This window comes from Protopterus annectens, chromosome 9.part0, assembly GCF_019279795.1.
Source record: "Protopterus annectens isolate FY-2018-M chromosome 9.part0, PAN1.0, whole genome shotgun sequence".
Classification (NCBI taxonomy): Eukaryota; Metazoa; Chordata; order Ceratodontiformes; family Protopteridae; genus Protopterus; species Protopterus annectens.
Window position 1 is genome coordinate 854880833 of NC_056743.1, and position 12500 is coordinate 854893332.

A 12500-nucleotide genomic window follows, 5' to 3' on the forward strand; every position below is an offset into this window, starting at 1 on the left:
GCCAATTCAGGAATAAACCTAAACGTACTGGTGTGGGTTTTGGGGACCAAAATTCAGCTTAACTATTATATTGAGACGCCACATCCAGCCTTAGAATACTAGTACTGTGTAGTTGGGGACCACGTGGACGCTACGATAAGTGGCATTATTTACACAGCTTGAGAAACTTGACGCTGTAATAAACAGAGTAAATATGCACTGACCGCTATAGCTGTTGCCTGATTAAGAGTTGTATTGCAAGCGTAAACGCTGTAGGGGACTAAAAGCGGCTTAGCTCCACATAAGCGACCAGCAGAGAAAAACACGGGCAGAGCCCCATAAGCAGCAGTCAAGGGTTAACCGGCTTTATTCTGTCCCGGTTGCAAAGGTGCGCCACGTGGTTCCCAGCGTCACAGTAGTGCAAAAACAGAACTATATTACAGTTTACAGAGCCAGTACATTTGAGACCATTAAGCAAAGAAAAAAATATAGCTTCCTAACAGTGAATACATCAGCATTGTAAGTGAAGTAAACAACATAAACAATCACAAAAATGAGAGCCACAGAGTACTCACGTTAGGGTATTAACCTAAATTTGACGAAGTGGCAATCAAAAAACTAAACTAAAACAAAAACTAAAATAAAAAATCATACAAAAAATAATAAAAAGTCCTCTTTGAATGAAAGAAATGAAAAGTCAATTCTTCAAACCTTGTTTAACAATGATGATTATTCGTGACAATTCCTCATTATGTTAGTGAAGCAGTCGCTTAAAAGAAACTCTTATAGCTTCCTCGTTACATGTATGGAAGCCATTGTTTCCGTTGAAGCTGTATTATACACCAATAGATAGTCCAATGAGGAATTAAAAGAAAAGTTTAAGGAAATAGTCTTTATAACAAATAGTCACAACTGGTTTGTCCTAAAACAATGTTTTCCCATAAGTAAGGTTTTCTTGAAAATAACCTTCACTTCTTGTAAGATAAAAGCAAGTTAGGTGGAGGCGAAACAAACAGCACACATCTGAATCAGCAAGGCGTGCCCAAAGCAGTCGTGCGTGCTAAACATACGTGCTGAAACAAATTGACTGCTTAAAGCAAAACTGTGTGCTCAAAACAAAACAGCATGCCTAAGCAACAACACATGTAACCCATCTAGACTCCATCCAACGAGCAACATATCAGGAGTCAAACAGAGTCCGGTGCTAACCCAAAAGCCAGGTCTCGACAAAATGGTGCACAGGTGTTCAGCCTTTCAGTAGTTCTGATACACACCCAATCTCAAAAGGCCCAAAAGTTCGTTGGTTAACCTTGGTAGCTGTTCAGCTCAAACCAAGGACCAAGAAAAAAACTATCAAATCTGTTAATGGTTCCGATACGTAGCCAGGTTCTTACAATCCAAAAAAAAGTCATAGGTTATCCTTGGTAGCTGTTCAGCTCAAATATCTTTGTGGACATACAGGCATGCCAACATGCAGACTTCCGTATATATATGTGTGTGTGTGTGTTTATTTATATATATATATATATATATATATATATATATATATATATATATGTGTGTGTGTTTATGTATATATATGTGTGTGTTTATGTATATATATATATATGTGTGTGTGTGTGTGTGTGTGTTTATGTATATATGTGTGTGTGTATGTATGTGTATATATATATATATATATATATATATATATATATATGTGTGTGTGTGTGTGTGTGTGTGTGTGTGTTTATTTATATATATGTGTGTGTGTGTGTGTTTATTTATATATATGTGTGTGTGTGTGTATTTATATATATATGTGTGTGTGTGTGTGTGTTTATATATATATATGTGTGTGTGTGTGTTTATTGTATATATATGTGTGTGTGTGTGTGTATGGAGATATATATATATATATATATATATATATATATATATATATAATGTGTTTGTATACCTATAGACCTCCTTTCAAATTCCAGCTTTAGAAGGAAAGATTTTTGGAAGGGGAATTCGAATGATAGGCCCTAGGATCAAAATAAGCAAACTACTGGAGAAAAAGGTTTAGGATTCCTGTGTGAGCTTGCTACCTAGGACATTTTGTATCTAGGTCTGGCCTAATTAATGTTCTAACGAATGGGATGTTTGACATTTTCTGTTTTTTCAACTGTTTGTACTTTGTGAGATCAGCGGACATTGTATTTTTCCAATGGGTGTTTTGATCTGGATTAGACGGCGAGGGATGGTGTATGCTTTTATGTTACTTGCTTGCCTCAATTACTCAATAACTGACTGTACCTTATCCCTACTATGTGATTAGTGCACGCACCCCATCAGCATAGCCAGTAGCCAAACCCTTCAAATATTGTCCCCCACTTACTCCTTATCCACTCACTACTACAACTGCCTTTTCCCCCCTCCACCCCACCCTTCTGTATCCCTGTGAATACACCCTCACACATTTCATTCTAATCCTCTCCTCTCAAACTTATTAAAAATCTGTCTCCCTACACATCCTTCTCACTTAACACATATGTGTCTTCCACCATGCACACAAAATCTGCCTATGCTCTAATACCCGTATTTCTAAGCATAATCCTCTTCTGCTTACTCTACCTTACTAGTCTCCCACAGTTTCACCACTCCCCTCCATTTCATACAACTGCGATTTACATTAAAAAGAACTTTCCCTTTACAACCCAAGCCTCCCCACACCTGTACAAACATTTCTATTTCAAAGGAAGCTCTTCCTTACCCCTAGTAAACCACTTCCCATACCCACCAAACTCACCTCATTAGGTTCCAATATCTACACATATGACCCATTAGAAAATAGTTACCTATCCTTACTCTACTCTAAATGTATTACCCTCCTCCTCCATTCTGGAGACATACACCCTAACCCAGGGCCTTCATTTAACTCCACCTCTAAACCACATTCACATAGCTCTCCCCTGCACCACAAATCTCTTCTCCTTGCCACACTTAATGCCAGGAGCCTTTGTAATAAAATACCTTCTTTTCACGTCTGGATCTCTCATAACAAACCTGATATTGTCTCCATCACAGAAACCTGGCTAAAACCACACATAAAAGATACCAAAATTATGCCCCCTAACTATAAACTTATAAGAAGTGACAGACCTCAAAAGAAAGGTGGAGGAGTAGCCTTACTCTTCTCCTCTTTAACAGTAACACCCTATAGTAAGCCCATACCCTCGTTTGACACCGCTAAGCTAACCCTTGCCCTTCTCAAAGTAAATAACAATAAAACTTTGTATTGCCTCCCTGTACATTCCTTCTGGTAACAATATCCCTATACTGCAAGATATTCTTGTCTGGTTCTCTTCCAACATAAATAGTGAGACTATAATCCTAGGCGATGTCAGCATAAACTGGTCTTCCATTGACTCATCTACCCCTTCTCAAAGCATCAACCTATATCAATTCACACAGCTAATCAAACCCCCTACTAGACCAAATAAAGATTACACCACAGGTGGCATCCTTGACTGGATACTAGTCTCCCACCCAAACAGAGTTTCTGTTAGTGGTACTCTCGCAGACTCCCTTAGTGACCATCTCCCTACCTCCATATGCCATTCCCCCTCCACCATCCTCTTTAACACAGACACAGTACCACCCGCAACATGCAAAACTTCAACCTCCTAATTTTCTGTAATACCTTAAAACAGATAGACTGGAACCCTCTAAAGTCCTTCCATTTAGATGCCGCAGTCTCACATTTCAATAGAATTTTCACTGATATACTTAAACCACTTTGCCCCCAGTAGAACCAAAAGACTTTGATCCAAAACAGCCCCTTGGCTAACTAAAGACAGAAAACTACTTATGCATCACCGAGATAAAATCTGGAAATACTACCAAAAATGCAAAACTCCCAACTCTCTTGCTGAATACAAGCACCTGCGAAATCAAGTAAAAAACAAATAGCCACTGACCACAAATCCTACTACCTTAAACTTCAAAATAATCATAAAACCAACCCCAGAAAATTTTGGAATAGTATTTCATCAATGTTATCCCCAGACAAAAAAAGAGAACCCTTGCCCTGACCCAGACACACCAGACTTCCACCTAGCTACCCAATTTAACTCCTTTTTCATTGACTCCATAGGCAAACTCACCTCTTCATTCCCTAACAACATCCCCCCCAAATTAACTGATAACAAAACTTAACATCCATGAACCCTAAGTCCTCCCCTTTTACTCTCAAATCAGTTCCTACCCACACTATAAAAAAGCTAATACAAAAGTTAAAACCTTGCTCTAATGCCCCAGATGGCATTCCATCCAAATTTCTCCAACTAGCTGCTGATGGCATAGCCCTTCCAATCAGCATCCTAATCAATCGCTCCATTCAGGAGTCCTATGTACCATACCTCTGGAAAAATGCCTTCATCATCCCCCTCCATAAAGGAGGTACAAACTGTTCAATCTCCAACTTTCGCCCTATTGCTATCCTATCCCCTATCTCTAAGATACTCGAAAAATGTATTCACCTCCAACTATTACCCTACCTATTGGACAACCAACTCCTAACTCCTACCCAAGATGGGTTTATACCAGGACATAGCACCACCACTGCCCTTCTTTCCTTCCTTGACATTATTAACCCTGCTCGTGACTCTGGAAACATAGTTTCTACGCTCCTGCTTGACTTATCTAAAGCTTTCGACACTGTCTCTCGTGTGCTTCTACTTTTCTAAATTCTCCCATCTTAATCTCTCCTCTTCGTCTATCAAATGGTTCTCCAGCTATCTCTCAGCCAGGGAACGAGCTGTAAAATGGAACTACTGCACTTCCTGTTTCCTTCACACCCCAACAGGTGTATCCCAAGGGTCTATTTTGGGTCCTTTACTGTTTAGCATTTTCATCAATGATTTCCGCCAAAAGCTCCCCAATGCTAAACTGGTGCAATACGCAGACGACTCCACTATCCTCTGCTCTGCCAAAACTCTTCCTTTATTAATAAACCTTACGCAAGAAGCCTTCTCCACTGAGTCCTGGATGCTTGACAATCACCTAGCCCTAAATGCCTCCAAATCTAAAATAATGATCTTTACCCCTTCTAGACATACTGCTGCTGACAAAGCATCCTTCTCTGTACTTAGCCTAAACAAAACAAAAACTATTGAAATAGTTCCCCATACAAAACTTCTGGTCGTTCTTATCGATGACCAGCTAAAATTTGTTATCCACCTACAAACCAATATTAAAAAGACTCATCAAAAACTTGGTATGCTTTATCGACACAGGGCACTACCTTTCTCTGTCTTCTAGACAACTCCTATCTACCACCTACCTCCTACCCTCCCTTTTGTATGGAGCTCCGCTACTCTTTAACCTCCAAACATCCCTAAAATCTAAACTTTCCCCATGTTATAACAAAATTTCAAAGTTTGCCACAGGATGCAAATCCTCTACTCACCATTGCAACTCCCTACATGCTCTAAATTGGTTGGAACTCCCAAGCTACCTAAATTTCATTCCACTAACTACAGCACACAAGCTAATTTTCAAACCTTCTAACTGTCCGTCACTCTCCACTTCCCTAAAACTTCACCAGTCACATAAAACACTTAGATCCACAAATCAGAACCTCTTAGAACTTTACAAGCCTTTGCACGCACCAGGGCAACTTCTACTATCATTCTCCCTTGCCAGATTATGGAACTCTCTTCCCCCTTACATTAGAACTACCCCTAACCTACCATCCTTTAAAACCGTACTCCACTCTTACCTCTACTCCCTCTGGGAGTGCTCCTGTACCCATCCTATGTGATTCCTGATACCTATCCCTATTCTATTCTACTCTAATCTCTGCCACTGCTTCAATTCATCTCTCTAAAATTCCTTTGGCTAAGTACATGTAGTGTATTAAATGAACATAAATTTATTGTTTTTGCTAATATCTTATAAGTGATTGACTCAGCTCATATATTTCAAGGTATGCAAAATCTTGCCTTGCTGTATATTGAATGTTAAACTGTTGTTCTCATATGCTGTACTAATACATTGTATATTGTCTTTCTGTCTGGAGCTTTTCTCCTCGGGCCTCCATTGAAAATGGGCTACCTTGTCCCAATGGACTTTCCCGGTTAGCCTTGTCCCAATGGACTTTCCCGGTTAACAAACTGAAATAAATAAGTGTGTGTGTGTTGTTTATTTATATATATATATATATATATATATATATATATATATATATATATATATATATATATTGGTATGTGTGTGTGTGTGTGTGTGTGTGTGTGTGTGTGTGTATATATATATATATATATATATATATAGTGTGTATGTATGTGTGTATATATATATATATATATATATATATATATATATATATATATATATATAGTGTGTGTGTGTATGTATGTATGTATATATATATATATATATATATATATATATATATATATATAATATATTATGGTTCTGCATAGCAAACAAGATCTGAGAAGTGTTGGGGTTTGTGCATTATGGGTAATGGAGGAGCTCCAGGGTTTTTTGGTGGCCACGAGCTTTAGTAACGGCCAAGTTAGATCTGAGGATTGGTTCTGAACCCAGTTGTTGAAGAATGAAAATGGACAACACAGATGGAACATTATGTTAAGTATATAACTTCTTTTTATACTTTTAATGATTGGCCTACAGTGGAACAATTGCATGTCGGGATGGAATACCTTTAGATATAAGTTGTTTGTGTTGATTTGAAAGGACTTCTTGCAGCAGTGGATATGTCGTGATCAAAGGATGGTTTATTGTTGGCATAAGGTTCCAGATCTTTGACTGTGGGATTTTTCAGGTGTGTGTTCTTAGTGCGATAGCTACAAAGGGAGCCATGCTTGCCAAATGATACAATTTATGGTTCTTGGAATTTGGTTTTAATCCATGGTATTGACACGAGCTATTTGTTTGGGACATGTCATCTTGGAGGATTTTGCTACTCTCTGAGGAATCTGTGAAGTTTTCAGTCATTTTCCAAGTTTTGCAAACCCTTAACATTAGGTTTGACCACTCAGAAGTAAATACCAGGAAGTGGCACATTGACTAAAGGCTGGGGTACCATAACTTCCTGGTTAATACTTGTGAACCAATTGCTATTCAACAAAATGCATGGAGACTGGCATTTAGCTTTGTGTATGATACTTGACACTGGGATGGTGTTGAATACCTTTGTGAAATCTAGATGTGCAGTGTGCACTGTTTTGCCCTCATCTGTTGCTTCAGTAACTTTTTTTTGAAAAAGTGGACCAGGTTAAATAGGTAGGAGCTGCACTTGACAAATCCGAATTGGGTTAGGTTTAGAGTGAGTATGTAACCTATGTCCTTATATATTAATTCTGTAATGATCAGTTTCATCTGTAAGGCTATGGAAATGGTCTAACTTGTGGGTCTTTAACTACTTGGGTCCATTGAAGCCCCACCTTTGCGTTGGTAAAGGACTACTTGCCGTCCTCCATTCCTCTGGAATGAAGCCTGTTTTGTGGCTGATATTGAATATGTTCTGTAGGGCATCATGTAGGTCATGTTTTAGGCTCAGCAGCAGGCAGCCTGGTATGTTATTTGGTTCCATAGATATAGAGCTGTTTGCCTTGGGTAGCACCTGTAGAACTTGTTGGAATATTTATGGGGGGCTGTATGTATGGGTATGTGATCTGTGAGAGTGGGGGGGGGGTGGAGAGGGGTGAAGTTTGAAGTTAATTTGTTAGCAGACGGCCTGTATTTTCTGGGTATGTATGCATATGATATAATTTACTACTAGTTTTGCAAAGTACTGGGCATTGTTTCTGACATTTTTAATGTAATTAAAGAAGGCTTTGTGGTTATCCTTCACCTGAGTGGCTATGCTTACCTCATGTTTGGCCTTGGTTGATTTAATCAGGGTCCAGAGTCCCTTGTTTAGTTTAGCGAGGACATTTTTGGTGTCTTAAAAGTTAGCACTGCTTTTTTCTTAGGGCCTGTTTATATTTTGGCTCCACCAGAGGTATTTATTTTTGAATTTGGCATTGTATTTGTTTCTGAGGAGGACAGGTGCATCTATGCAGCTATTTACAGGTACATAAAATCTGGCAGTGAAAGATTCTATTTAAGCTGTGGCGTCATTAAGATGGAAAGGGTTTTTGAATTTAACCAAGTCATCACTCTGTTTCAGTAGGTTAAGCTTTGCATAATGTTATAATATCAAGGTATTTGAAGAGGTTTCAGGCCTATGGTAAATCTGATTAACTTGTGCTCTGATTTTGACCAGGGAGGAAGTTACAATTGGTATTTTTTGTGTTAGAAATAAATTGCAGTGTTAATATAAATCTGTTCTGCTCGCAGACAGTGGTGTTTCAAGGCAGCTGACAGTAAAGAGCTGGGCTAAGTGCTAAAATAACTGGACTACACAGCAAAACAGCACATCTTCATATTCAACCATGCAAGCATATGATGAATACAGATTCATTCACACAACAAATAATTTATTGGTGATGGTATATTCTCTCTCTCTTTTTTTTTTTTTTTTTTTTCTATTTTCTTTTATTTTTTTCTCCCATAATGTTCAGAGCATTTCATTTCTTGTAAAGTGTGTGCTGCTGGGCGCTTTGGTTTGTCTGTTTGTTTTGTTAGCATAGGCCGTCAGAAATTCCATTTCACCTCAGTCCACTTTTTCGTAGTTCTCTGTTTATGTGTTAGATACGTGTATCACTCTTTTTTTCCTATTTCCTTTTGTTTGCACTTTCTGCCCAGGCCAGTATACATTCTCACAACTATGCTTTTTGTCCTGTATTTTCATGTTTGTAATTTATTTCTCTGCACTTTGGTGTAATTTACTGGCGTTCTTTTGTGTGCCACCAGTTTTGTAGTAATCCTGCACATATATCAGTATTGTATTAACTATTCACTTGAGTCATTATAATGAATTTCTTTCTCTCGCTTTTATTTTGTTACTTTTAAACCACATATCATCTGATTTATTTGCAGCCTTTAGATTTTGTCATTTCAACTATTTATTTTTTACTTACTGTTTTCTATTTCATGCTGGTTACATCTTCCCATCTTATCGATTTTTTTTATAGCTCTTCTATATTTCTGTTTCCTTTTTTCCATTTCTCCACTTCTTTCATACAGTTCTTTTCCTCCTTAAAACTGTATGTCAAAAATACAGTATTTACACAAGCTGTTATGATCTTTCATCTCAGGTTAAATGTGCCCCCAAGTAAATAAAAACTTATATAGTCAATACTCATATTTGTTTATAGATTCATAGATTATTACTAGGCTAATTGCCCTTGCAAGCCATTTTAAGCCTAGCCCAATTATCCCTTGTGAGACTCGAACCCTGCACCTTGTGTTTGTAAGGCAAACACCTTAACCATTAGGCCATCCTCCCTCCCAAGAGCTTCATAGGTTAGTACTAAGCTAACTGTTCTTGCAAGCCATTTTAAGCCTAGCCAATTATCCCTTGTGAGATTCAAACCCTGCACCTTGTGTTTCTAAGGTAAACACCTTAACCATTAGGCCACCATCCCAACCCCCTTTAATGCCGTTGCCCTAATTTCATTATTCTGTCTACTTGCACATTTTTAAAATTGGGTTAAAGTGTTTATGCAAGCAACAAATAAAAATGTATGTTGCTAACTTTTTTGCCACCAATAATGTAGGTAAACCTTTGCTAATCTGTCAGTTTGTATGCTTCCGTTAGCATTATTATTTTTTGAAACACTTTTTTTTATTTTCTTTATTTATTTTGGTTAACTAGGTTAGCCCCACTAAGCATGCCTAATTTCAAGGGAGACTCAAGGTGGTCATTGTGCAGACTGGGAAAGTTTGGCCAGGACATTGGGGTACCCTCTGCTGCCCCCCCCCACGTTTCTTCAGTAAGTGCCGTTGGATCTTTCACATCCATCTGAGTTGCTGTATGTGTGAACTATGGACACCTGGATTTTCTGATTTCCTGGCCAACTCAGGTTCTTTATTAGACTAAAATTCATTTGGGGTGCTGGTACATTTCAAACACCTATCCTGTACAGATAGGCTAAAAGCCCTGTCCCTCTACTCAGTCTCATACAGACTGCTCAGAGGTGACTTGTGTCTGGCATACAAAGCCATTTCAGACCCAGCCTTGATGGGGTTGCTGCATGTCCGTAAGACAAACTCCACTTGCGCAACCCGCACACAAGGACTTAACCTGGTCTGTGACTTTACTAGAACTTGTTGGCGGGATAGATTTGTGTCTTTGTGTCCCAAAGACTCCCTCATCTGTGGAATTGACTTCCTGTCTATGTCAAGCAGAGTATCTCTTTAAGAGAAACTGGAACGACTGGATGGGAAACAAAAAATATACCCCTGGGATCCCACCTGTGTCCCTGCTGAACAAGGGAAACAGGTGCTGACTTTGAGGGAACATGGGTGAAATTCTTGGCTAAGCTTATAAGGGCCTCCGGTCCAATAGCCTAGTGTCATCTTATGAACCTATAAGAGCCTTCACTCAAGGTAGGGCCCAGAAGATAAGTACTAATTTTGTTTTTTTTTTTTTTTTTTTTTTTTTTACTGTGGGCCATACTGGGTGAATTGAAGTAGAGCCATTAATATTAAAGAGCCATAGACTTTTCTGTGGCTTAAAAGGTAAGGATGATGATGTATCATGGATGCTTATTGTAGGTGCTTTATTGTAGAGATTGTTAGAAGATGGTTTATTTCAAATTCCATTTGGAACTTTGTGTGAGTTGCATTATTACTTCACCTACCTTCAAAGCGTGAGCAGAATGTCTCCATTTATAAAACTGCCTTTTCACAGATTGTTTTAGCTTTATGGGAATATAGAGTATATTCTGTGCTCCAGTCCTGCTTCTGCACCAGATGTAGTTCTGAGACGGCCATTTGTTGAGTTATGAATGGTCCTCTTGTGGCTAGAGATCAGTGTTGTCACTTCATCCTAATCTTTTATGATTTGTACAATGGGCCACAAAATCTTATTAAATAGTCTATAGACTTAAATGTGGGGCTTCAGATATTGTCCTAAGGATTGAAATAATATATTAAATGAGAAAAGGCATTTAGTGTTTAGCCTTTTGTCATTTATTTTAAGTTTGTTTTGTTTTGTCCAGTTGTTAGTCTGTCCTAGATTGTTTTGCCCCCTATATTTTGGGCATACCCAGTAGACAGCTTCTGGCATCCCTTCTTTGTCTAGTTACTCTGTCATGTCCAATGTCGCACAGGATTCCATGTTTGGCCCTGTACTATTTTCTGAATATGTGCTTCCATTGTGTGAGCTTATTCATAGGCAAGGTTTGCACTGTCATTGTTATACAAGCGATAGTCAGCCTCACGTCTCCTTTCCTCAGGACAGTTTGCCCGGTAAAGATTCCTTGGGTAAAGAATTGAGATAGATAGTGTGTCCCGACTCAGGATGAAGATTTAATCACCTGAGACTTGGAACTTCCAAGATGGTGGCCATAGTATTGTGTGCCACCTTGAGGCAAACTTTTCAATTTTGAATCACTTCATTATTTATGGTGGACATAAACTGGAGTTTTTTCAGACAAGTGAGGAAGTGTAGTATTTCGTTTTGACAACAAATTTTACGCTTGGGGGGAAAAGATGTCTTTTTTTGACAGGCTTTTGTGTAACATTTCAAAGATCACATTTCTTCCTGAGTAATGACTGATGAATGTGAAAGAGTTTTATTTTTTGCTTCAGACCGACCCGTCTTGTGTCCTTTACCCCTTTAACCCCACGCTTGTTGCTCCTTTACCTGGGGCCTCCAGACAAGGAACTGGATTATTTGCATCTACAGCAGAATTATGCAGCCTGATTACTTAATGGTACATCTCATTACCAGCATATTATTCCAGTTTTGCAGAGCCTGACTTAGTTGGCAATAAAATCTTGAATTACCTTTTAAAGTTGTATTATTGGTTTACTTATTCCCATATGATAGACAAAAGGGACCCTTTTATCTAGGAAAAAATAATAAAATACAAGTTTCTGGTGCTGTACAACCTTACCAGTATCCATGTGCTCCTAAATCAAGAGTGAATTTGTAAAACTTTGACATGCATGATTTTTTTTTGTCACTGGGAACCACATTTTTGCCTCCCTTCTGTGATGGTGAAAGCCTCCTATGCTGACTAGCTTCTAAAAATTGATTAAGATCTTACTTTTTAATTATCATTTGAACCTGGTGGGCTTGGACTGTGAAATCAAAATTTTTTTTTTTCATAACCAATTCCGTTTATCTGTATTGTTTTAAATGTATATTTTATATTGTAATAGTGCTTAGTTTTTGTTTAATACAGTTGAAATTGAATGATGTATGCATTGCTTCAAATAAAATTTATTACCATCTTTTTGTTTCATTTTGTCTTCAGCTTACATGTTTGCTTTGCATTTATAGGATAAAGGGCAGCTTGCAGAGGTCCCTGATCTGAATCTGGGTGAGCTGGACTTGACCTCTGATGAGTTTATCCTGGATGAAGTTGATAGTAAGCACTTTTATATTTACACATGTATTTGGGTTGGGGGGA

General features: G+C 38.3%; 1 protein-coding gene across 1 annotated transcript in view; it reads left to right on the plus strand.

Annotated features, from left to right (window-relative positions):
• VPS52 (VPS52 subunit of GARP complex) overlaps positions 1-12500 on the plus strand; it is a 449815-nt gene that overhangs the window by 93633 nt on the left and 343682 nt on the right. The window contains exon 2 of the mRNA XM_044083563.1: positions 12371-12458. Coding sequence (XP_043939498.1) covers positions 12371-12458 — 88 coding nt within the window. The remainder of the gene's footprint in view (positions 1-12370; positions 12459-12500) is intronic.